Source organism: Arachis hypogaea, chromosome 20, assembly GCF_003086295.3.
Source record: "Arachis hypogaea cultivar Tifrunner chromosome 20, arahy.Tifrunner.gnm2.J5K5, whole genome shotgun sequence".
Lineage (NCBI taxonomy): Eukaryota > Viridiplantae > Streptophyta > Magnoliopsida > Fabales > Fabaceae > Arachis > Arachis hypogaea.
The window spans coordinates 123,083,947-123,110,060 of record NC_092055.1 but is presented as its reverse complement, the minus strand read 5'-3'; the positions used below and the strand labels follow the sequence as shown (position 1 = coordinate 123,110,060).

General features: G+C 30.7%; 2 protein-coding genes across 7 annotated transcripts; both read right to left on the bottom strand.

Moving 5' to 3' along the window:
- Positions 1-3,047: 3,047 nt before the first annotated feature.
- Positions 3,048-13,064, bottom strand: LOC112786269 (carotenoid 9,10(9',10')-cleavage dioxygenase 1). The gene is made up of 13 exons (XM_072229735.1): positions 12,860-13,064; positions 12,606-12,728; positions 11,976-12,081; positions 5,827-6,095; positions 5,485-5,664; positions 5,314-5,392; positions 5,108-5,189; positions 4,935-4,997; positions 4,700-4,838; positions 4,098-4,356; positions 3,936-4,003; positions 3,558-3,722; positions 3,048-3,453 (listed from the first exon to the last, which is right to left on the bottom strand). Exons 1-13 carry the CDS (start codon positions 12,986-12,988, stop codon positions 3,331-3,333), a joined length of 1,785 nt encoding a protein of 594 aa, XP_072085836.1. The 5' UTR covers positions 12,989-13,064; the 3' UTR covers positions 3,048-3,330.
- A 1,940-nt stretch (positions 13,065-15,004) lies between these two features.
- On the bottom strand, positions 15,005-18,219 carry LOC112784766 (amino acid transporter AVT1A-like). 6 transcript variants are annotated; one of them, XR_011878867.1, is made up of 9 exons: positions 17,786-18,219; positions 17,398-17,606; positions 17,202-17,244; positions 16,765-16,830; positions 16,463-16,551; positions 16,303-16,381; positions 16,029-16,196; positions 15,651-15,922; positions 15,005-15,348 (listed from the first exon to the last, which is right to left on the bottom strand). XR_011878867.1 is itself a non-coding variant. In XM_072230113.1 (9 exons), the coding sequence occupies exons 4-9, from the start codon at positions 16,806-16,808 to the stop codon at positions 15,278-15,280; spliced, it is 492 nt and encodes a 163-aa protein (XP_072086214.1). In that variant the 5' UTR covers positions 16,809-16,830; positions 17,202-17,244; positions 17,398-17,606; positions 17,786-18,219; the 3' UTR covers positions 15,005-15,277. The 6 variants fall into 6 exon arrangements, 2 of the variants coding, with proteins under 2 accessions (XP_072086214.1, XP_072086215.1); XR_011878865.1 differs by having other exon boundaries at positions 16,029-16,150; XR_011878866.1 differs by having other exon boundaries at positions 16,029-16,150; positions 17,816-18,219.
- Between the last annotated feature and the right edge of the window lie 7,895 nt (positions 18,220-26,114).

The following is a 26,114-nucleotide window of genomic DNA, read 5'->3' as shown; positions in this document are numbered from 1 at the left end:
GGGTGGGAGAGTTTTTTACTGTGTGATCTCTACTTGGCAAGTAATCAGAGAAGAAGATAGAAATAAAACAAAATAAAAAATTCAGCGGCAATAATAGTAATTGCCGTTATTGATGAAGAAAAAGTAGAATTAAAAATAAAAAAAGTATTAATTTAGTGGCAATAGTAATAATTGTCATTATAAAATGTAGTAATAATGGCAATGTTACGATAAGAATGAAATGGATGACCATGGGCGGCTCATCTTTTCCATACTGAAATGATATGTTACCTAAGTCCTTACATTTAATGATAGTGGAAAAAGAAGCCTCCTTGCATGTATAAATAGAGGTTGAACCTCAGTGAATAATACACAAGCAAAAAAAAACAATTCTCTCTCCTTCCTTACGTTACAAATATTATTCTCTCTCTCTCTTTCTCTCTTTTATCTCTGTGTGGTTTTAAACTATAATAATTATAATATTAATATAAATATATAGATCAGTTATATTATAGTGAGATAAGAGCATATTTATATTTCTCTATTTATATTTATCTTCCTTATTTATTTTACAATACGTTATCAACACAAGACTCTGATCAAATTTTAGGAAAACTCAGGTAACAAATTTTCATTATGTTGAAGCTCTCTCATCTTGAATTTAATGCTCTTGATATATCAGAGAATAATTATTTATCATGGATACTAGATGCTAAAATCCATCTTGATTCAATGGATCTTAGAGATACCATTAAGGCTGAAAATAATACATCCCAGAAGGATATAGCCAAAGCCATGATTTTCCTTCGTCGTCTTCTTGATGTATGATTGAAAAAATAAATATCTCACATTAAAAGATTCTGCAGATCTGTGGAAAGACCTTGAAGAAAGGTACAATAATGTGATACTTCCTCAAGCCCGATATGTTAGAGAAAACTTTCTCAACCTTCCATGTCTCGAATGTGCTCCTGCAGCAGCAGTATCGAAAAAAACGATTTAAAAAATATTCTGATTTAATTTCTTGCCTTCTTGTTGCTGTACGCAACAATGAGTTGCTCTTAAGGAATCATGAAGCGCGCCCAGCTAGCGCCACCCCATTTCCTGAAGTAAATGCGGCAAATCATTACCTCAGAAGAGGTAAATGGCAAGGTTTTAGTAACAAGAAAATTTATGGAAGGAAAAAGAATTATGTTCAAAAGAAAGGATCTCACCAGAAGTGAGATAAAGAAAGAAACAATGGGCAAAATAAATCAATAGAGGATAAGTGTTTCCGTTGAGGTGGAAACGGCCATTGGTCGCGTACGTGTCGTACACCAAGGCACCTAGTTGATCTTTATCAAGCATCTTTGAAAAAGGATGATAAAGAAAAGGAAACAAATTTTGTTTCAAATGATGAAAATTCCACCATTCATTATGATGTATCTAATTTCTTTGAGGATCGTAAAGAAAATATTGGCTATTTGATCAATGATGGAATAGTTTAATATGTGTGTTTATTAAGTATTCATGTGAATAATTTTTACGGTGCATGTACTTTTACTCATTTTATTATTATTATTATTATTATTATTATTATTATTATTATTATTATTATTATTATTATTATTATTTGTCTTTGAAGAAAAATAGCAAGGACATATTGTGAAGATATTTGCCTTGCGAATAGTGCAATTTCGCACACTATTCTTAAAAGTAATATATATTTTACCCATCTTGTACCAAAAGAAGAATATGTTAATAATATTATTGGCTCAGGCAATGTGATAGAAGGCTTTGGAAGAGCTATAATTTTGTTTTCCGGAGGAACAAAATTCATAATAAATAATGCACTATTGTCTACCAAGTCTCTAAGAAACTTGTTGAGCTTTAAAGATATTTGCCGAAATAGATATCATATTGAGACTATGAATGAGGGAAATCATGAGTACTTGTATATCACAACCCATGATTTAAATAAAAAGGTTATATTAAAAAAGTTACCATCACTTTCATCTGGGTTGTATTATACTAGAATTAGTGCAATTGAATCACATGCCATTGTAAACCAGAAGTTTACTAGCCCAAATGAATTTATAATTTGGCACGACCGATTGGGTCATCCGGGAATAACCATGATGCAGAGAATTATTGAAAACTCCTATGGACATTCACTAAAGAGCCAAAAGATTCTTAAAACTAGTGAATTTTGTTGTGCTGCATGTTCTCAGGGAAAGTTAATTTTAAGGTAATCACCAGCAAAGATTGGATTTGAGTCCCCTGAATTTCTAGAAATGATTCAAGGGGATATATGTGGACATATTCATCCACCATGTGGATCTTTTAGATATTTTATGGTTATAATAGACGCATCTTCAAGATGGTCGCATGTGTGCTTATTATCTTCTCGCAACCTGACATTTGCGAGATTACTTGCTCAAATTATTCGATTAAGAGCACAGTTTCCAGAAAATCCAATCAAAGCAATTCATCTTGATAATGCTGGTGAATTTACTTCTCAAGCATTTGATGCTTATTGTATGGCTAATGGAATAAGTGTTGAACATCCAGTAGCTCATGTTCACACACAAATGGGTTAGCAGAGTCACTTATTAAACGCCTCCAATTGATTGCTAGACCCTTACTTATGAGAACAAAACTCCCAACCTCACCTTGGGGGCATGCTATTTTACATTATGGTCATCTTTTTCATACTGAAATGCTATGTTACCAAAGTCCTTACATTTAATGATAGTAGAAAAAGAGCCTCCTTGCATGTATAAATAGCGGTTAAACCTCAGTGAATAATACACAAGCAAAAAAAATAATTCTCTCTCCTTCCTTACGTTACAAATATTCCTCTCTCTCTTTTATCTCTGTGTGGTTTTAAACTATAATAATTATAATATTAATATAAATATATTATAGTGAGATAAGAGTATATTTATATTTATCTTCCTTATTTATTTTTCAACAGGCAATTAAGGCAAATGTATAATTGCTACTAAAACATAATTTAAACAAAATTAATAGTAACCATTGTGTTATGGCTATTAAAAGTTTGTTAGTAAAACTAAATTTTTTTTGGGTAGTGAGTATGAAAGTAATTTAATTTAAATCTACTTGTTCCTATACATCTAAGGAATACAATAAAAGTCAATGAGTAATAGCTCAAATGGCATAGTCTCCCCGTACTCAATTAAGAAGTTGCGGGTTCGAATCTCATATCTTTGGTTAAAAAAAAAAAAAAAGGAATACGATAAAAAAAACCTGGAAGACGTAACTTTAACTTTGTTGCTATATTAAGGTTGTAATATTGTGGTTGTGTAACTATAATATTACATCTATTTGGTTGTGGCTACAAACAACATAGTGCTAGTGAGACGCCTGAAAAGAGATTGGCATGAAAGCTCCATGGAAACCGTAAGGAATTCTGCATGGCAATGTAATCTTGGCAACTGCCTCACCACTTAACTTCTTTCCATCAATTATATGAACCTGCAACAAAAATTGCAAATAATTGAATATATGGTATAGCAATTAATTATATCTCAGCATAATCTGTTATTGGATACTACTACATATAGTTTTAATTAACCCACTTGAGATATGGCATCATCTTCGTTATGAACAAAACTGATAATCCAACCATCATCTTCTTCTACACCACCATCTTTCGGTACAAAAGCAGCTCCACTGCAAAATGTGTTCTTCTCAAACATATGGTATTCAACCCTTATTGGATCTTCATCATGTTGTTTGTCTCCCTGCTAGTTCGCAAATTTCAAGTTAAGAACTTATCATAATTATATCATCATAAATTAATAGTTGAAAACAGTTGGATAATAATTTAATCAACCTTTCAAATAATTTAATAAAACTATTTATTCTGTTACATTTTCAATTCTCAACTATCAATTTCGTACGAACATTTGAATTCTTATCCTACTTAATAGCAGATAAAATGTGAATTCGCTTACCATAAATAACTTTTCACTCGATGATTCTTCGAAGTAGAGCTTTGCTAGACCTCCATATTTTGGCACATCTAAATAGTCCAAATACAAAGATTGTATCATATATACAATTATGAAGTGCTGCACATAATTACTTTTTTAAAAAAAAAAATCTTGTAGTGTTACCTTGTGTAGAGCTTGCAAGGGGATCAACTACTTGTGTGTATGCATATCTATTCTTGATACCCATGAAGTTTTCATTGACCATAGGAAAATCCATATACACTACTTTGGGTCCGATCAGACTTCTCTCCTTAACTTCCCCTGTTTCCATGTTCAATCGCCATTCGTAACAACGAGACAGACAATCGAGTTCATTCGAACTCGAACTCGGATGAGGTCCAGGAATCAATGAATCAAGAGATCTGCAGCCTCTTACTACAACCTATTCATAGTATTATCAAATTTATGGTGCAGCCATTTTGTTCATATGTCTAAGAAAGAGAAATGATTTAGGTAGTGTTCATTTGACCTTTGGTACCTATCTTAGTTCATAAAGAATACCGATAAAAGTTTGCTTAAAAATAAAAAATATTGGTTCTTTGTTTTTATATGTCTGTATGATATATAACCATTCATGTATTTCTATCTATCAATTTAAATTTGTAGGATATATAAAATCATTGACCGATCATTTCTATATTTCTTGTGTCTCAAGACATTGACCAAACGCGCTACCTTCAAAATCTCAGTCCTATGATGATATTACTTCTAGGTAACTTAATTACCTCGTGACCCTCCTCAAAAGAATTGATGATATGGAAGGTGCAATTAGGCTCCACTTCAAACCACTTGATTGAGCTTGCATCACCATAGCGTGGCATCACACCAATTCTTGCATATTCATCCTTATCATACCTTATTAGTCTGCAATCAGTCATGCAGAGCCAAATAACTATTGTGGCGGTTTTGAATTGAATGCATTTTGGGTTTAATTATTTTACAAAGGATATATGCACTCACTGCTCTCCTTTAACAAGTCTGAGTAGATCAATGGTTAGTGGAAAATCCATGATTACATTGTACCTACAAAGAAAAAAACAAAACATGATCATATTTTGCATATGCACGTTTTCATCCTCAACAATAATAATAATAATAAAGTATTTTAAGTATTATCTATGTACAATTTCTACCTCTGTGTAACACCTAGTTCATGGCAAAGGGTGCACCTGTTCAGTTTGAGATCAACTTTGTGATCCAATTTTTTTCCATCGGCTGAAAAAGTTAGTGAAATAACCATGTGAGATATATTATTTATGTACTATATATAGTCTATAGGAACTAGTTTGTACACTAATTAATAATGTTGTCTTATGAAAAAATACAATATAATGCATACCAGAAATTATTCCAAGTTCACAAAAAGGTAAAATTGGAGATATTCCTAATGTTACAAGCTCCCCTGTACCTGGAGCTTTCTGTGATAAGTCAATAAATTAAACAATTCTTGAGTTTGATGAACGAGATTATTATTATTGGATGAGAAGAGAATAGTAACCTACTTAATTACCTTTGGGTGGCTGCAAAAGGGTCTATTCCAGGCTCCATTGACATCCCAATTCCTTAAGGTTTTGAGGGTAAAGATGTCAATCTCTTGTGGGATGTGACTTTCAGCCACGGAATAAAACTTGCCTGAATGCTCAAACACATTGGTGTTGCTAATGTATTTGTTTACTTTGCCAAATCTCAACTGTTAAACACAATTAAGCGATTAAACAAAATCCAAGTTGACCATCAAACCTACCCAACATATACCTTTGGAAAATAATTGATAATTATATTAGACTACTTAGAAATAAAGTCAAAGTCAAGAAGATGATTCATCATTGATTATAGTAAACATTATACTGACCAAATTTAAGAGGTATGCAAACAAAATGGCAAGTGAATCGCCTTGAATGGCCGGCAAAAATGATGGTTTGTTCCTTTGTTTTTCAAGCTTGTAGGTCTCAGTTTCAACGTGCCTGTTGTTGTATAGAACCGTCCAATTATTGTTATTATTATTATTATTATAATTGAAATACAATGCATGAAGCATTCCCTCTCCTTCCACCCATACGTGACTTGTCTTTCCAAATATTGAATTTGTTGATTTCAGTCCTCCAAATAGCGGATTTGGTCCTGCACAATGATAATAATAGTATTTAATTATTGAATTTTTTGCTTAAACTTACTTTAATTTAATATTCCAATAATTCTTATCTATATTTCCACTTTTAGAATATTCCAGTAACAGACCAATCATATTCTTAGTTCCATTATATGGTGCCTAGAGCAATTAATATATATAATATACTTTGACCTTTAATTCGTTTTGTACATTAGTTATTAATTAGTCCACGGACGTCAACGGGATTTGTTCGTTTTACCTTAATTAATTTCCTGCCATTTGTCGCCGTAAAAAACAAGAAAATTAAGGTTAATTAACCTAACTAGGTTAAAACTCGCGGAGAACTAAATTAATTATATTATATAATATAAATTTAAAATATTATATATATTATTTAGAGATATATTAAATTATATATAAATTAATATTAAACTTAAAAATTAATTTGTAAAAAATATTATATAATATATTTATTTAATTTGATAATTTATATATAATTTAATATATAATATTATTATTTAACAAAAAATATATAAAAATATACCGTTTTAATATAGATAATAATTATATTTAATCGTTATTTTATAATTAGTTAAATAATATGAATGAAATTTAGTTAATTAAGAAGTTTAAAATTTTATTTACTAGTATATCAAAATTAATTTAAATTTTATAACAGTAGATGATAAATGACAATTTAAAATAAAAATATAATTCAAAATTTAATAATTATAAAAAATAAAATTATAGATAAATTAAACTATAAATAATAAAAATATTTAATTGAATTTTATTCACCTGATTTTATATAATTATTTTTATTTTTATTTTTTAAATAGTTATTTTTATTTTTTTTTAAATTTTTTTAGGTTATATTTAAATACTATGGTACAATAATGAAGCTATTATATAAAATATAAGTATGAATATATTATTAATATTTTGATAGTTAAAAACGGCATTTAATTTTCTAATTTTATTTTTCTTGAATCATAATGACATGTATTTTCAACAATATTATTACAATTAAATTATATTAAAAAATATAAATTGTTTAAAAAAAAGGAGTGATATATAGGCGACAAAAATACTATATAACTTATGAATATAATTATACAAAAAAAATAGAAAAATTAATGAATACAATCACACAATTACCTAATACATACGTTTAAAAAAAAAAAAAAAACTATGGTCATCAATCAACTTTTAGTTGTGTAAAATATTAGAAAAATAGAGAGGAGAAAAGAGAAAGAGGTATGAAATTATGTTAGAGAAGATAATAAATATATATAAAGTGAATGTTGATTTATATAATAAATATTGGGCAATTTACCTATTTAAAATAAATGGAGGAAAAGTTTACTCAATTACAACAATTAAGAATTGGTTACTTGCATGTCCTGATTCATTTTTATATAATCCGTGGTAACACTCCACGTTTTAGAACTAACACATAAACCGTGGTAAGCTCCAACGGGTTATGAAGGAAGCATCATAAACATAAACCGTGGTAACCTTCCACGGATTATGAAGTGAACATTGGGAGGCGTAACCCGTGTAGCCTTCCACGGTTTATGAAGAGATTAGTTTGGGCATAAACCATGGTAACCTCCCACAGTTTTTGAGTACCTATATATATACATAATCCGCGAAAACTTTTGATGGATTTCATTGTTGGGGGTTAAAGTTTTTGGTGGTGAGGAGTTGAGAAAGAATCCGGGGCCATCAAGATTCTGGCGCGGTGGAGCCATGGAAGATGAAACTCACATGTACCGATTGAATAGCGTTGCGCACGTGGCTAGAAACATCAACCAAGAGGTTAGTTATACTATCTATGTCTCATGGTTTACTATGGGTGGTACTCCCGCATCAGCATTTAGTGTCGTACTGCCAGATACATCCCGAGCGGAGTATGTTCAGCAATCGACGAGGGTGCGGCGTCCTGCTAGATGTGGCACTAGGTCTCACTTGCTTGGTGGTTTCGACATTGATGACGATAATACCATCAAAAATTCGGATTAGCATTGCATTGTTTAGTCATATGGTAGGACTTATGTGTGTCTTATTATCCTGTGATATGCATATATACGTGTTTACGCATGTTTTATGATCTTCACTTATGAGCACCTTTGTGAAAACTTTTTAATTCTGTTATGAATCAATCATCGGTTAAAAGCTAAAACATAAACATCATCGTACTTCATTTTAAACGACATCTAATATTAAACGACTTAAACATACATAATACACTGATAGCAGCATCTAATATTACACGACTTAACCATACATAACATAATGAACTCAACAACAAAAAAAATCATAACATCTAAGCATCCCTAACAACAGTATGTCCTCGCTGTGTGCAGTTCCTCCGCGTATGACCAGGTTGACGGCAGAGCCCACAGCGCTTCGGTTGGTTTGGAGCAGTCTGATCCATGATACCCCGGATTCTGGTTAACTTTGGCCGTCCATCTCTTGCATGCCTCATTTTAGGGTCTGGAATGACAGTCGGACCAACATATGGCGGCCAGAGTCCTTTTGGGATAGGGGGCAAACCCTTCCTTGTACACTTTGAACACCTCAGTCATACGATACACATCATGAACATATGAGGCCTAATTCAGACGCGAGTGGGCGCAACATGCAATGGCGTGACAACATGGGTAATGCAGAGCTTGAAAGTAGCCACAGTCGCATGTGTGATCCCTAAGAGAAACTCGATAGCTACCAAGCGAGAATTTACCAGTGGGCGTCGTCTCAGCCACAGTGTACTCGGACTGGTGCCTGTCGTATAAAGTGACGGTGAAGCATCTCGAGTCTCTCATGTTTCGCTCTATTGCTTTCACCAACGCCTGACAAAATTCATGCCCAGTCCCCATTTGTGCCTCCGCCATTTGTCCTCGGACCACAAATAGCTCAGCAAGCCTTCCGTATGTGGACTTCACCAACGAAGTTATCGGGAGGTTCCTTGTACCCTTTAACACAGAATTCACAAATTCACGAATATTAGTTGTCATGTGACCAAACCGTCCCCTGCTATCCTGATGCTGGGTCCACTTGTCATATTCCATCCGATTGGCCCAATCACACATAGCCGGTGGTCACTCGAAATGGAGGTGGCCAAACAAGTGTGCGGACCGTTGTACCTCCTAACCTCCCAAGTGCCCTTTCGTGCACGAAGCGATATGCGAATCAACCAACTGCAACCTTTGCCGAACTCCTTACATTTTCTATGATACTTCAGATGATCCGAATCTAAGACCCTGTACTCAACACCTCGACGGATGCTATAATCTTTCACACTCAACAGCTTTCTCTTTATTCTGGAATGATTATCCAATCTGAAATTCTGTAGAAGAACCCCCAACGGCAGCATCTCCGTCTGACTGTTGCCCTAATGCCTCCAAGTTTAGAGTGGAAAAGTGCGGAGGATACTGCTGTGTGCCGAAACTTGAAGGGTTATTCTGTGTATGTGGATTGGCACCTGTATTATCATTGCTGTCCCAATGATATCAATAGGCTCTTGGTCTAAGTCATCATCCCGCATTGCATTCTCAACTCGATCAGGTTTTCCGAACCCTAGAACATCAGGAATAATGCCAGGACCATTATCCACCTCATATTTCTGATGTCGGACCCCACGATTCTCGAATGGTACAGAATTAACTACCTCCGTACGGTCTAAATCAGCCCCAAAGGAAGGAGATGCAATGTACGGAACAGTTGCTGCGGCCACAGCCATCGAATTATAGGCACTGCCCATGGCAGTCGAGTGAGGAACCGGAGCTGATGCCCCAAAACTATCGACACCGACCTCCAACTTCGCATACACCTCGTGTATTCTGACCTTTGGAAAACTCTTAAGACAGTGAAACAGAACCCGAATATCTTCATCGGCCGCTATCACAAACGTATCATACTTAACACCGGTTGACACAATTGCGATAAAAATCTTATAGAATAACTTCTTCACCCACTTGCTCCCAAATACTCCAAGCTTCTGCAATATGCTATTCTTTATATCTGACAAGCTACTTGATGAACTGATAAATATACTCAACAATTCTCTGTCAGTAAACTTCACACCGTATTTCTTGCTTCTTTGAATTTTTCCAAAATAATGTACTAGCACTAGGAAATTCTCATCCTCACTTGCCATTGTAAAAATTCTCCTCTTCAACACAATGAGTTCACCGTGTATATATAGCATTTTCCTCCACATAAACCGTGAAAGACTACCACGGTTTATGTATGCAGGTTACCACGGTTTATGTGTGTAACGCTAAAACGTGAGATGTTTCCACGGATTACATAGAATAGTGATAGGACACGAAGGTAAACGATTCTCAAATGTTGCAATTGGGTAAGCATTTCATCCTTTTATTTCATTTAAGTAAATTGCCCATAAATATTATTAATATTTTGATAATTAAAACGATATTCAATTTTCTAATTTTATTTTTCATGAATCATGACAATATATATTTTCAACAATATAATATTATTATAACTAAATGATACTAAAAAAATATAAATTATTGAAAGAAAAAAAAGTGATATATAGGTAACAAAGACACTATATAACTCATGAATACAATTACACAAAGAAATAGAAAAATTAATAAATACAATCACACAATCATCGAATACATATGTTTAGCAAATTAAAAAAATAAAAATAAAAACTATGGTAATCAACCAAATTCCAGTTGTGCAATAGAAAGAGAGAAGGAAAAAAAAGGAAGTATGACATTATGTAAGAGGAGATAAAAAAAACGTATAAAATGAATATTGATTTATATAGTAAATATAAGAATGAGTGTTAAGTGTGAGAAGAGAAGATAGAAGGAATTAGATTTTAATTAAATTTATGTCTGTTAAAAAAAATTAACATTAATATTAAAAATAATAGTGTAATCTACATAAAAATAAAAGATAAGAAAATATAAAAAGTTAAGATAAAAAAATTTATAATATTATATAAAGCTAAATTATTATAAAAAATAAAAATATAATAAAAATTCTATGACATAATATAAAAATAAAAAATTATACTTAAATTGTGTAAATTAACTACTTAGCTGACGTAATATAATAATAACAAGCTAAAAAACTAATAATATATCTAGAACTTATCTTGAGCTCTATTTTAATAGAGATTAATAAATAATACAGTGTAGATTTAACAAATTACACTAGGAATATTAAATTATTTCAGGGTATGATGCCCTAAATTAAACTTAGTGCGTTGTAGCTTATGCATAGTCCAACCAGAAACTTTAATTTAGCGTCTCGGGTGTAACATAATAATTGTCGGATATATGTTTAACAAGAAGGAAGGACAGATGTTTATTGTGAACTCCACATACGATGCTGTTGTGAACTAATTATTACATTGATGTTACTTTTAATTTAAATAAATAAAAAATCTTAGGAGCCAGTATCTATTTACCAATTTTAGTCAGTATTTGACAAATATAAATATAAAATTATACGCAGATTTAGTAAATTAGATACAAATTATATTAATGTATATGTATAAGTTTTAGTAAATATAAATATAAATTATATATTTTATGTGTATAAATTTTTATAAATATAAATTATTATTAATTAAATATTAATTTAAAATAATAATATTTATAGACTCTATTATTATTGTTTAAATAAATCCTAAAAATAGAAAATAGACTCATTTTGATTTTTAATTATTGATGGTAATATCAAAGATAATTTTAAATTAATTTATATTTATTTGACTAGTAATTTTATATACTCTATGTATTCTAATTGTTCCACTTTGCTTTATTGAATTTTTTGGTTCAAAAAAAAGATAGAATGTGTATAAATAAAATAAAAAAAGAAGGGTATTGGTTATTAGTTATTACCATTTCTGATGTAGACACCCTCAGGAAAACCATTCGGAATATGGCCATCGATGTTGTTAGTCACAACCATTGTTTCTCCCAACTCCTCCACGGGAGCAAAGTTATTCTGCTTCTCAATTATTTGGCGTAACAATTAATAATTTGTATAATTGTGCATGAATTTTGGGATAAGAATTTGTTATTAATAGACTGACTTATGTTAAAATATACTAATAAGTTATAAAAAGATAAGATTGACGTAACTAAAATTATTTGTTGTATTGATGTGGAAGTCTTTGTCAATTTAGATGTGAAAATATTTTGACTATGTACTGAACATTAAAGTCTGATTTCAATGTCATAAAAGAATAAAAAATATAAATAATTTTTTAAGGAAATTTTCAACAGATTTTAGATTATATATTAATTGGTATTGTATTTTGATTTCTTTATTCTGTTTTATATTTATATTATAATACTTTGTCTTTTTACATGTTAGAAATTTATGGGATGATTATGTAATCTTAATGGAAATGCCAAAAGTGATATGTAAGTAATATATAAGTCACTCATAAAACTCTTCTCCTCGTTTAGGTTGAAGCTGTAACTTAACATTAAAAAAAAAAATGGATGCAAATTAAAGGAAGGTACCTGAGATGGAAGCAATGGCTGATCAATGAATTCAAAGAATGAATCCACAAAAGCATCAACCAATCTAACAGCAGAAGTTGCCACAATTTTTGGGAATTCCGGCAAACCAATCATCGTCATTTTCTGCTCTCATCAGTGATGAATTCAACAAAATACTAATTATTAATACTTAATTACCTTCTTCAACTTCTGAAAATAAATTAAATTAAATGAAGAAGTGTATATATGTGGGGATAGAACTTAATTCTTATTACCTTAAAAGCAGAAGCAATTGGTATATTGAAGTGATTATGATGAGAATTTTTGTGTGAGACATAGGAAGGTCTTTTCTCGATGGAGCACTTTACCAGAAATAATGGTTTATAAAAAGAAGAAGTCGCCATGGAATTCAAATCGTCAAGCTAATAAGGAAAGCAAAGCAAACCAAAATCGGTTGTTTATGCTTAGATAGAGGTAATATATAATATGCTGCACAGAACAAATCATATATATATATTCGGCAATATTAGAAAGATAAAGAAAATATATCAGATAATATTAAAAAGACAAAAAAATAAATTAAAATTTATTTTATTTAATAATAAATAAATAATTAATTTTAACCATGAAAAGTTTAAACATTAACAAATTTATTATGAAAAACAAAATTAAGATTGTATCTATCATAAATATATTCTAATTGACAAAAATAACCAAAACTTAAAAAATACTTAAAATTTTTAAATTACTCGAGTAGTTGGGGTTTATTTCTCTATCAGTTTGTTGAGGATATTGCAGCCGGTTTATAAGAGCATTTTCGAGTATTCTGATATGCGAAACACATATTAAAGCCTGAAATAGTTGTTAAAGTTCTGCAAGTATGATAATTATTAATTCGGTAACTTCTAATTTCTTTCACTCCCAAAATTAGAAAGTGTCACATATTTGATATTTGACACAGAACACATAAATTCAATAGTCTAATTAATCACCTTTTCAAGTTTTAACTCATCTGACACTAGTAGAGCCACACTAAAACAGCAATGAAAAAATGATGATGAAACAATTTAGTTACAGTCAATTTTGAAATAGTTGAGATTGTGTTTGGTTTCATCATCAATCTCTTTCAATCAATTTATAGAGTGTTTTTCTCTTTTCTTTTATGGAAATTGAACAACAAAATAGAGCATATACATGCTGAGAATAAAGAACAACAAACATTTTGAGTACTATGCTGAGATTCAAACCAAATTAATTAAATTTGTTGATCTAATCTAAGACAAGCCTAAGAGAATCGATTAGAATGAAATATTTTCAAGAGAATAAAGGAAAATAGGGAGAAGAACCTACTTGTGAGTCTGCCGGAGGAGAAACTCGCAGTTCAATAGCTCGATAGACGAGATTGCTGGCGCAGGAGAACGCCGCAGGAAGAGATCGCCGCAGGAGAAGAAGTCGCTGAAAGAGACGTCGCAGGAGGAGATGTCGCCGAAGGAGACCGTCACTGGAGAAGACGTCGCAGAAGGAGGTTGCCGCTAGAGGAGACGTTGCCGGAGGAGACCGTCGCTGGAGGAGACGCCGCTGGCAGGAGGAGATCATCGCAGGAGGAGATCGCCATTGGAGAAGACGTTGCAAGAAGAGGTCACCGCTGGAGGAGACTTCGCCGGAGGAGGTCGTCGCTAGAGAGGATTGTCGCCGGAGGAGAGATCATGACAGAGGAGATTGTAGTGGCATAGCTTTAAGATTTCTCTTACAGTGGCAGCGTTTCAAAGTGGGAATGAGGAGGGGTCACTACAAAAAAACTTGGTAATTACGGCGGTTTTTTAAGGTTATTACGGCGGTTTGAACCGCCATTATTACCTTGAACGGCGCTAAAAAAATCGCCATAATTTGAAGCACCATTTGGTTATTACGGCGGTTTTTAAAAAACCGCCACAATTATCTGGTTAAAACGGCGGTTTTTGAGTTGGGTTAAAACGGCGGTTAAAACCGCCGTTATTTCCAGATAAAATGGCATTTTTTGTTGGTTAAAATGGCGGTTCAAACTGCCGTTTTTTCTGGGTTAAAACGGCGGTTTTTTGATAGGTTAAAATGGCGGTTTGAACCGCCATTATTACCCTGACAGAGTGGCGTTTTGATTGGTTAAAACGGCGTTTTTGAACCGCCATTTTTACCCTAACAGAGTGACTTTTCATTGGTTAAAATGGCATTTTTGAACCGCCGTTTTTATCCTGACAGTATCATTTTTGGGTTAAAATGGCATTTGAAACTGCCGTTTTTACCAGGTTAAAATGACATTTCATGTTATTTAAAATGACAGTTACAAATTGCCCTTTTTACTGGATAAAAGTAATTTGTTTTATCGTTTAAAAAATAATTTTTATCGTGTTAAACATATAATTTTTTTGCTTAAAATTTCACAATAATAAAAAATCATATCACTCATCAACAAAATATTACATAACTCACAAAAAAAATTAAACATAATATATAATATTTTAGTATTGAAAATAAAAAATAATAACTCCTATACAAATAAAGTATTGAAAGTCTTAATATATAACTCTTAATACATATTATTTTGCAGTGAAATCAACAACTTTACACCTTTCAGCTGATAAGACTTCAATTTTTCGCCCGTGAGTAAAGGCATAAGCTCCTTCTGTTCTTTCTCAGTTCTTTCCTCCTCAGTCATGTTAATATCTTCTATCTTTACACTTTCTTTTGATCTTGCAAGCATAACAACAACTGCCCTTTTGGCCCTCATCTACATTAATTCCAAACATGATCACATAGTATTGATTAAAAGAATCTCAAACAGATGCATGCTTACTATTAGTTATTAGTTATTGATTAAGAAAACCTCAAACATTAATTCCAAGCATAAAGTGAGTAAGCGAGTATAACTACTTTCTTTCATCCACTGAGAAATATTGTTTTGTATAAAAAATTGAATTTTTCCTGATGATGTAACACTGCTCAAGATTTAGTGGAAGTACATTAGCTATACAATAGAAGTTTATTAACTTATTATACTTCGTCCTTACACAGACAAAGCCTAGGACTTACCAAAATAAGGAATTAGAAAAGCAGTTAAAAGTGTAGCCATAACCAATATTGTTCTGAGCGGCATGAAACACCAAGTGGTACTTGAAATTCTATGGGGTAGCAACTCCTCCAGACTCCTTGCAAGCGGGTTCGTGGTCAAAGCATATTTGTTTAAAATTAAGAAAATTTAGTCTAAAAAAGTTCCATGAACATGAACAAGCCTTGCTCTACTTTCATAGATAAGTATTAGCATGTGGCTAAAAATAAGGATATTTGGTGAAGGGGCTAAGTACCTAAAAGAGAAATGAAAATACAATAAAGTAGAAATTCATTAGAAGTTTAGAAAGAAAACTAAAAACCCTCTTTAAAAAAAAAGAAAAAGAAAAATAAAACTCTTACTATTATCCACAGGATAATTTTGGAAGCAAATGCATTAGCAGGCAGGTTCAATGTTATTTGAGACAATTGTTTGGAGTCCAAGTGGAGGCTTCCAATATCCAATGATGATCCAGGAAACAGCCCTGTAAGGTTATCTCCTTTCATGATGATAAATTCCACACAATATGACTACAATCACGAAACAAGATTTCACACCCAATAGTGCAGAGTAATATACAGTTTTTGTATGAAAACCAGAAAGAAGAAAAAGAAGTGTATGCAATTCAGCACTTACAAATAATTCAATGTACAAGATGATTTGCAATGTGAGTCCAAACTAAACCAACCAACCCACTATGGTTTCAGCCGAATCTCTGAGAAAATAGTAAAGGGCTTTCCTTGAAGAGAAAAAAATAAATTGACAAAAAAATGGTAAATAAATAAATAAGTCTCACCAATAGAAGAATGGTTAACTAGAATCCGTTTTACACCATTCTTCATAATAGTAATGCAAGTTGTGTCCATAACGATGGCGTGGATCAATCTACAGTTCAAATAATTAACACTAGTTAATTAATTAATTAATTAGAATTAAAAAATATACTAATAAGAGCATGTTGGTCAAACTAACTTAAGTAACATAGAATTATCAATTAAATAAATAAATAAATGACTATTACAACCACTACACCCTACTATAACAGCAATAAAATAAAATAAAAAAATAAAAAAATAGGGAGAGTATTGCATAACTCACAGCTTCAATCCAGTGCTGAAAAGCCAACTTTTGAGCTTGGGCATCTAAGGACAAACCTTTACCCACCTGTCAAAAGAAAACAAAGAAAAAAGGGTCCATATTTTTCTTCAGAATCAAGCTCAAAACTTGGTCCTTCAATTCATTTTTCCAAAACCATAATCAATAATCAATGATAAATATCCGTATAGCATGGTATATATACCGTACAACTCCAAGTATTCTTATACACACATCTCATCACTATTAAGTACTATTGATCATGTTAGTGTTACATTATAGTATTATACACATATATACATATACATAAAACATAATCACGTAACAGAAACAAAACACAGTATATTAAATACGGCAAAAAATGAAACAAAACAAACACTTAATCAAAGGCTTCATTTTTCAGACTCAGTTTTAGATAGAGAAGAGTGTTGAATGAAAACCTTGGAAGTGTTGAGACGAACACGGCTCCAGCGAGAAGCAGCGCTTTCAGGCAAATTGAAGGAATGAAAATTCAAACAAAAATAATAATAATTAAAATAAAAAATTTGATTTTTTTTTAAGAGGTTTGAGAATGAGTTGCATGAAGGAATGAAAATTGAGAATTGATAGATTGAGGTTGAGGAGGCACCACCGCACCAGAGCTCTTCGGCGACGACAGCGGAATCGGCCAAGCGGCGGCGAGTACGGTAGCTGCGGTAAACCTTTTGAACTCTGAGAGCAGCGCGTGAAGGCGCGTGAGGATCGACATTGGGAGAGAGTTGCGAGTAATCTGAGGAGGACGTTAATCAAAAATCTCCGAAGGAGAATAGTTCAAAAGCAGAGAGCATATCAACCTCCATTATTCTCTGAAATTATTAACGCAGAAGATCAATCAAAGTAAAAATACACAACAAGGAAAAAGAACAGGCATTCTCTGTTTCTTCCTATTAGAGCATGAACTAGATCTAAAAGTATGAAGAAGAAGGAAAAATCAAAAGATAAAGTAGATCAAATTAATAATTAATAATTCACAAAATAGCAAAACCAAATCGCAGAAGCACAATTGGAGGCCAACAACAACAGCGCCGCTTGTGGCGGTGGCAAACTTCGGATCGAAGTTGAAGAACCAGATCACAGAAGTTCAATCGTACGCAGCAATAACAACGTCACTTGCAGCAGTGCGAAGATGAATCGCGACGCAAACCCTCATATCAAAACTAGAAAACTAGATCAACAACAATGGCTTCGTCGTGTGGAGATGAACAACGGCAATTGTTAGGGTTTCGTATACTCTCACTCTCGTATGATGATGAAAAGCATCACTTGCTTTTACTCTCATATTCTCTTATAGTTTTATAAAAAAAAAAAAACTAAAAAAAACATTAAAACAATTGCAGTGGCGGGTATAAACGCCAAAATGTAGCGCTTTTAGCAAGAATATTATGGCATAAGAGAGAAATGTTAAAATGAACCAACAATACGGCAGTTAAGTAACAATGCCTTAATATTAATGCCATTTTAATCATATTTTTTTGTAGTGGGTTAATTTAGGGTTTAGCATTTTATACAAGTTGATAATAGCGTTTTAAAACCGCCAGAATCCAAAACAACCGCTGTTAATTACAAATTAATTACGGCAACAATAAGAAACGACATAATATTAAAAAATTAGGGCGTTTTTATAGAACCCCCATAACATTAATGCCATTTTATATCATTTTTTTGTAGTGCTCTCTCTAGTATTTCACTATCACTCCCATCCAAGTCCACAATTTTTTTCCCTTTCACTCACGGTGACACCCACTTCTAACACCACCACCAATGAACTCTATTGAGTCTATTCTTTTTGACCCCTTTGTCACCACATCGTTGTTCTTAGCTTCTTCCAGTTCCAAACCTGCATCGTTGTCTCCTCTGATCTCTTGTCGCTCGTGGCGCGAAGAACAATGCTCTTGATGCAGCCACCGCAATCCTCGGCAACATGAGGTAAAGCAATTCGAATCCAAATGCAAAAACAAAAGCTGCTTTTTCCTTCAGTGAGAATGTCGACAAGAATATGTTCTTGGATGATGAACCAGCATGCTGCGGAGGCAGCATCGAATTGAACGCGAACACACCGCGGATATTATTATTGCCTTCAGTGGAGTTATCAATCTGGAGCGATTTGCGCGACAGTTGAGCAAGGGCTTTCTCTAGCATGACACCGCAGCGGATTTCTTCGATCCATCAGACGAAGGGATGCTGGAGAAGCGATTGGGATCATACTCGATCCGCTCAACAACACTCACTGCAAAAGGTGTGACATTGCGCTTGAGGGAGTTGCCAGAGTAGAAGATGGAGGCGATGAAGGTGGGAGGAGTGGTGGGTGAGTTTATGGAGGACGATAAAATTGGACTTGTCAAGTTGAAGGTGAGTGTAGTAGTGGAAGAAGAAGAGGAAGAGATGTTGTGAAATTGGGTTTGGTAAAGAAGGAGTAATTTAGAAATTTTGAATATTTTTAGGTTTTGATTAATTTTGTCAATTGAAACCTATCTTTTATGAGTACAGCATTAGTTTTATTGTTTTATAGGTAAATTTGTCCGCGCTTAAATTTTTTATTTACTCTCTGATATTTTATTTAAAGATTTATTACTGATCAATAAATTAATGTATACACAAAATGAGATTCAAACCTCCAATATTTACTAATCAGACTAATAAACTAAGGGTGACGCTTCCATAAAGACGCTTAAAACGTCTTTTTGTAAAGACGCTTACGTTTCGCATTATTGTTGGACATATTAATGAATCGGTTATTTTTTATTTCTTAGCAAATTAAAATAAAACCGATTTTTTTATAACAATAACAATAAATCCATTTTTTTAGAAATTTAATTATATTTTTAAATTTTTAGGGATTTAAATGTCTACAAAACAAAAAATCAGAGATATATTTGTCATTTTATTAAAAAGTTTAAAGATATTCGGTTTAGATTGTGTAATTCAATTGAATCAAATCGGGTCTAATAATTATAATATAAACAATTGGATTTATTATTATTGCTATAATAACCGATTTTGTTCTGATTTATCAAAAAATTAATTATTAACTAATTTAATAAAAATATCTAATAATAACATGACACATGTAAACGTCTTAAAAAAATATTTTTAATATCCTTATTAAAGTATTCTCTATAAACTAATCATCATACCAATTCAATTTGATTATCAATTACTATATAATAACTTTGATTTATGCATGCATGTGCTCCAAAATCCACATGCCGTAATTAATAAATAAATAAATAAAAAGAATTCCAGCGCAGTAGATGCTCTATTAGTCTAAACTCTCCCATCAAAGCGGTTCATAATATGCTTGTTGGCCTTATTTAAATTTTGGGCGTTTACAAGTTGCAACCAGTTGGTTATTCTTTAAAAAAATAGTATGATAATTAATTTTTAATTAATTAATATTAGTCAACTTTATTATAAATTATAAAATTTAATATTTAAAATTCAAAATATAAAATATAAAATTTATTATTTAAAAAATTAATTTATATTAATAAAAAAGTTAGTTACCTAGTTAAACTCATTTGAGTTTAAATTCGTTAATGATTCTAAAAACTAATTTAAAATAAGTGTTTAGGAATTAAAACCAAAAAACATTTTTTTCAAAATAAAATCAGACTCATTTAAATGAAACTTTTATAGGTATCAAAACCAAATATTTTACCTTATTTAAGTTTTACTAAATGGAAAAGAATAAACTAAAATTATAGTTATAGATCCACTACATTCATTTGGAGTATTCTAAGTGGTATAAATGCAAATAGATTTATTTTTTCCATTATTATTTTATTAAATTTGAATTCGTAATATGTTATTAAAATATAAATTATTTTCTTAAATTTGATATCATATATATTAAGATTAAACTATTTCATTAAACAAATATCTTAAATAATTAATGTTAAAAAGGAAAGACTCATCATGAAGAGTTGAAAACATACAATCTGGAGCTGGAGATATTTCTTAAAAGATGTTGAGAATGAAAAGCAAACGTTTATTTATTAGTACAATAAAATTAGGTGTCCAATCGTTTTTTTAAACTAAATCTTTAACTATAAGTTTGTCGCCGCGCATTGCTGCTTTTTCTTCTGCTTTCTCTTCTTCTTTCAATTTTTCTCCTATTTCTCCTCTTTCGCTGTTTTTTTATGTGCTTTTTTTTTTGTCGTTGTTGTTATATTATCATCATTATCATCTTTTTCTTCTTCTTTTATTTAAATTTTTTTCTTTTTTTTTCTCTTCGGTTTTTCTCATTATCATCATTGTCATATTTCTCTTCTCATATATATATATATATGGATTTGTCTCTGGTGACTATAAAGATTGAGTGGCTAAGATAGCTAAGATCAAAAAATAAATCAGAATTTGACATGTGACAGAGTTTGGAGTTGAATGAATCATAATTTGACTCTAATAAATATGATTGCTAAACACCAAAAAAAAAAAAGCTACTTTTTAAAAAGATCTTAGTAACACTTAAATTTAAAATTAATAGATAAACATAAACCTGTGATTAAATAAATTAAAATGTGTAATTAATTATTATTTATTATTTTAATTAAATCTTTAATGTATAATTATATATTTACATATATTTTCATGAATTTAATTTTGATACACTGTAAATATAAAATAATTTATACGAACATTTAATAATTATGTATTATCATTTTAATAAAAATAATTATTTTTTTATTAACTATAAAAATGATTGTCTAAAAAAATATAATTAAACAACTATATAAAATATTTTATATTATCAATATAACAAAATTTAATTTAATTTTTATTAATAAATCTTTTTTTAATATATATTTCACAAATATAATATATTTAAAAAAATATTTCATCATCATGTCTTTCTTTTATTTTTATATTAATTATTAAGTAATAATTAGTCAATTTTCTTGATAATATTGGTAACTTTATTTTTTTATTTTTATTTAATTTCTTAAGTTACATTATTATTAGTTTAAATATTTTTGCTATTTTCATAAAAATTTAAATTCAACACATATTTAGAAAATTTTTCCTAATTTTAAAATCAAAATTTTAATTCAATTTGTTAAGTTAAATTGTTATATAAATCACCATAAATTTATTATCCGTATGTGTAAAATTTAAATTCAAAATTTTATTAAAAATTTTATCATAGTTTTTAAATCAAAATTTAAATTTACTTTGTTAAGTTAAAGTATTAGTTAAATCACCATAAATTTATGATCACCGTTTTTTAATTTTTTAAATTATAAAATTACAAGGTGTTAATATTTTTCTCTGTCTTTTACTGTTTTAAATTGTGTGCTTTATACGTTAGTCTATAATACAAAATCTATCTACTAATGCTACATACCACATGTCATCTGTTTATTAAATGGTCAATTCTTAGTCATGTTTAGCCACCATTCTTTTGGCCACCAAAGACTCACCTATATATATATATCACAAAAATTTTGATATACAATACTAAAATTTTGGTATACAACATAAAAAATTTAGTATTTAATATATAAATTTTTAAAAAATTACATGCCCAAAATATTGACACCTAATTAACAAAATATAAATTTTAGTATATAACACAAAAATTTTAATGCATAGCACAGAATTTTGGTGTGCAATACAAAAATTTTTAGAAGATCGTTAGAATATTGACTCATTCAACTAACAAAATACATTTATAATAAATATTTATGTGTTATGTGCAAAACATTTTATACTATATTAAAAAATTTATGTTATATGTAAAATTTTTGTATTATATCAATAAATTTTTATATTTTTTAATAAAAAATTGTGTTACAGAAATACGAAAAAGAAAAAACGGTGATATATTCACATATTTTTCTTTTCATTAGGCATATAGTAATTTAATTGAATTTGATTATAAAAATATTCATAAATACATGTAGCATCACCGACATAGATCCTTCTTTGGTAGCCATTTTACTTACCAATATATATTATATATGGTTGCAAACTGCACCTACCAAACACTTAGCTTATTAGGACGACAGAACAACCGTTAACAATAAGCCAACAAAAAAAATTGCATTGTATAATCCAAAATTTAAAAATTATATATCTACAACTTATATTGATTGATTTATTAATTACTTTTTAAAATTTACTTATTCTATAATCATATAGAAGTCAGGAAAAAAAATATAATAATAGTTGTAAGAAAGATAATATAGTTAAATATGCATGATGGCAATCATGTACATATATATTAGTGTATTACTAAATAAAATAAATAAATGCATGAATTGAGACAAAATATAATTACGTGAGAACCGCCAGTAATTATATTGTTAATTGCAATGCTATTGTAATTATTGGATGCAAATGATTGGTGAATGCTTATAGCATGCATGCATGCGTGGCGTGGACCTCCTTTCATTGATGATGCACATCATCAACATAATATAAAGAACTGCTACGTACTCACTCAGTCACTCTTCAATAATGCACTGGACCAAGCCCCAAATATCCTCTAAAGTACTTTAACATATGATTCCTAATTAATGATGTGTATTGGGGATGCTACCGAAATTATTATTTTGTTGTACAAAGATAAGACCAATTTTAAAATTTTTTTTAATCTACATAAAAAGACAAAACTAAATTTCGTCTCATTGCTTAATTTCTTTTTTATATTTGACTTATTTGTGTGAATTTCACAAATATGGTGGTGATTGTGAATTCTTTTAATTATGAGAGTCATTATTCAAAAAGAAAAAAATGGCAGAGCGTTTTGTAAAATTTTATTTTTAATATTTTAATTTTTCCAAATGAAAACACAGGAGCGATTTCTTAACTAGTTTAAAATTTTATAATTTTTCAAAATGAGAAATGATATATATTTTAGTTTATTTGACCAAAATACTATCAATAACTAAAATTATTAGTGCTTATGTAACCGCGAATTTTTTTCGTGTGAGAGAGAAGAGTGTATCTCAAAATGGTGTGAGAAGAGAGGTGCTTTACCTTGCTATGTTTAAGATAAATTGGTGTCTCGGATTTGTTTTATTTTTCAAACAAACAATCATAAATCGGACGGTCCGATTTGTGTTTTCGAAAATAAAAAAATTTAATGTTAAAATCAGACCGCCCGATTTTTATTTTTAAAAATAAAAAAAATAAAAAATACAAATCGGACTTTCGATTTGTAGTTTATTTTTTTCTTCAAACAAATCGGATCCTCCGATTTGTAGTTTTTTTTTTTAAACAAATCGGACCCTCCGATTTGAACAAATACCAATAAAAAAATACCATATAAAAAAATACCTAATTTTTCAATAACAGTGTATTACACATATATTTAATCAATATAAAAAAATTAGCCTTATGTAACAAGTAACTATATTCTCGTGTCATATATAAAAATTAATGTAATAATAATTTTTTTTTCTTGAAAAATTCATGATTTAATTTGATAGATTAGTTTATAAAATATGATTTTGTATACTAAAGAATTAATAAAATAAAATTTGTATTGACATTTTTTAAATGGTTTAATTATTCTGTTGGTCCCTATAGTTTCGTAAAATTTTCAATTAGGTCTCTATACTTTTTTTCTTTTTAATTGGGTTCCTGCACCAATTTTTTTTTCAATTAAGTCCCTCTTAGTAGTAATTGGCTTAATTTTATAGGGATCCAACTAAAAAAAAAAGAATTGGTACAGGGACCTAAATAAAAGAAAAAAAAAGTGTAGGGACCTAATTAAAAAAAAATTTGGTGCAAAGACTCAATTAAAAAAAAAAAAAGTATAGAAACCTAATTGAAAATTTTGCAAAACTATAGGGACCAGTAGAATAATTAAACATTTTTAAATTAACGCTACCTGAGTTATATTGATCTTGAAAGGAATTCCAACTATTATGTTAGTGATTGTTAACTCACTTCTTAGTCTTCAACTCTTCAAACACCACAAACTCTCAAATCAGTGTAACAAAATGTGTCTATTTGTCTATTTCTTAATTTATTTAACCAATCTCTATCAATCCAACATAACAACAACACAAGAAATTTAGGCCCAAATTTAACATTTATAATAAATATTTTTTTCTTGTGTTATTTCGTTTTGCTTATACTTTTTTTATTTCTTGTTACTTATGCTTTTCTTCTTTTGTTCCAAAATATATGACTCACATTTTTTGTTAGGATAAGATTCCTTTTCTAGATTTAATAGTTGTTATATAAATTTGGTGAGCTGTGTATTTTTCTTTCTGTATATATACATCTTTTGTAATAATTGATCAACAATGAGAATACAATACACTTTTTCATTCATTCATACTATTCTCTGCCTTTTTCTTGTTCTTGTTGTGGTATCAAAGCCATTATGGTTCTATTGATACCCAAAATATGGTTAAAACTTATAATCCTAATAATTAGTCAACACCATCCTCTCCTCCTCCTTCTTCTTCATCACACACAATGGATATTTCTCAAGATTAATCCAGTCCCTATTATATACAACCTAGCAAAAATTTTACGTATGTGCTTGTTACTCCTGTTCTAATAGGAAATAACAATCATTTCTGGAGCAGATCCTTTACCATGGCAGTTATTTCCAAAAATAAACATGATTTTCTCACTGGTACAATACCTTCACCCCTTCCTGAAGATCATTTCTTCCCAGTCTGGGAACATTGCAAATTCGTTCTTTTCTGGCTTTTTCATTCTCTTTCACCATCCATCACTCAGAGCATGATATATCTCAATACTGCTACCTCTGTTTGGGTTGATCTTAAAGAACGATTTTCTCAATCAGATCTCTTACGCATAGTAGAATTACAAGAAGAAGTTTACATCCTAAAACAAAGTACACTTACTGTCACTGACTTCTATACTTCTCTGAAAACTTTCTAGGAGGAACTTGAAAACTTCAGACCGCTTCCTATCTGCACTTGTCCAGCTAAAACTCATTGAAACCAGGACTTCATCATTAGATTTTTTAAGGACCTGGATGAACGGTACGCGGTCGTTTGTTCACAGTTACTTTCATGGACCTTCTACCTCCTATGATCAGAGTCTTTCCGATGGTAATTCAACATGAGAGGCAGATCCAAATCGGGTCTAGTATCCTGGATGAGAAGTGGATTCTAGCCGCTGTATTGGACACTCGACACGTCTCCTATGGCCCGGGTGAGGCTCTGGTTCAGCTAGCGTCGGATATAGTGCTCCTTCTTCCAAGCTTTGCACATTCTGTGGAAAAGGGGGCACACTGTGGATGTTTGCTACGGAAAGCACGGTTACCCCCAGGTCATCTGCGATTTCCAGGACGGTCACGCATCTTTGGCGAAAGGGCTTTCTCT

Bases quoted from the DNA above. Each gene is read 5' to 3' on its own strand.
- LOC112786269 (XM_072229735.1), bottom strand. From the start codon at position 12,988: ATGGCGACTTCTTCTTTTTATAAACCATTATTTCTGGTAAAGTGCTCC. The intron at 12,082-12,605 runs GTACCTTCCTTT...ATTGAGAAGCAG, and splicing joins AGCCATTGCTTCCATCTCAG to AATAACTTTGCTCCCGTGGA. The intron at 3,723-3,935 runs GTAAGCGAATTC...GCGAACTAGCAG, and splicing joins CGAGTGAAAAGTTATTTATG to GGAGACAAACAACATGATGA.
- LOC112784766 (XM_072230113.1), bottom strand. From the start codon at position 16,808: ATGCCCAAGCTCAAAAGTTGGCTTTTCAGCACTGGATTGAAGCT. The intron at 16,552-16,764 runs GTGAGTTATGCA...TTTGAACTGTAG, and splicing joins TTCAGCACTGGATTGAAGCT to ATTGATCCACGCCATCGTTA. The intron at 16,151-16,462 runs GTGAGACTTATT...ATAACCTTACAG, and splicing joins AGTTAACCATTCTTCTATTG to GGCTGTTTCCTGGATCATCA.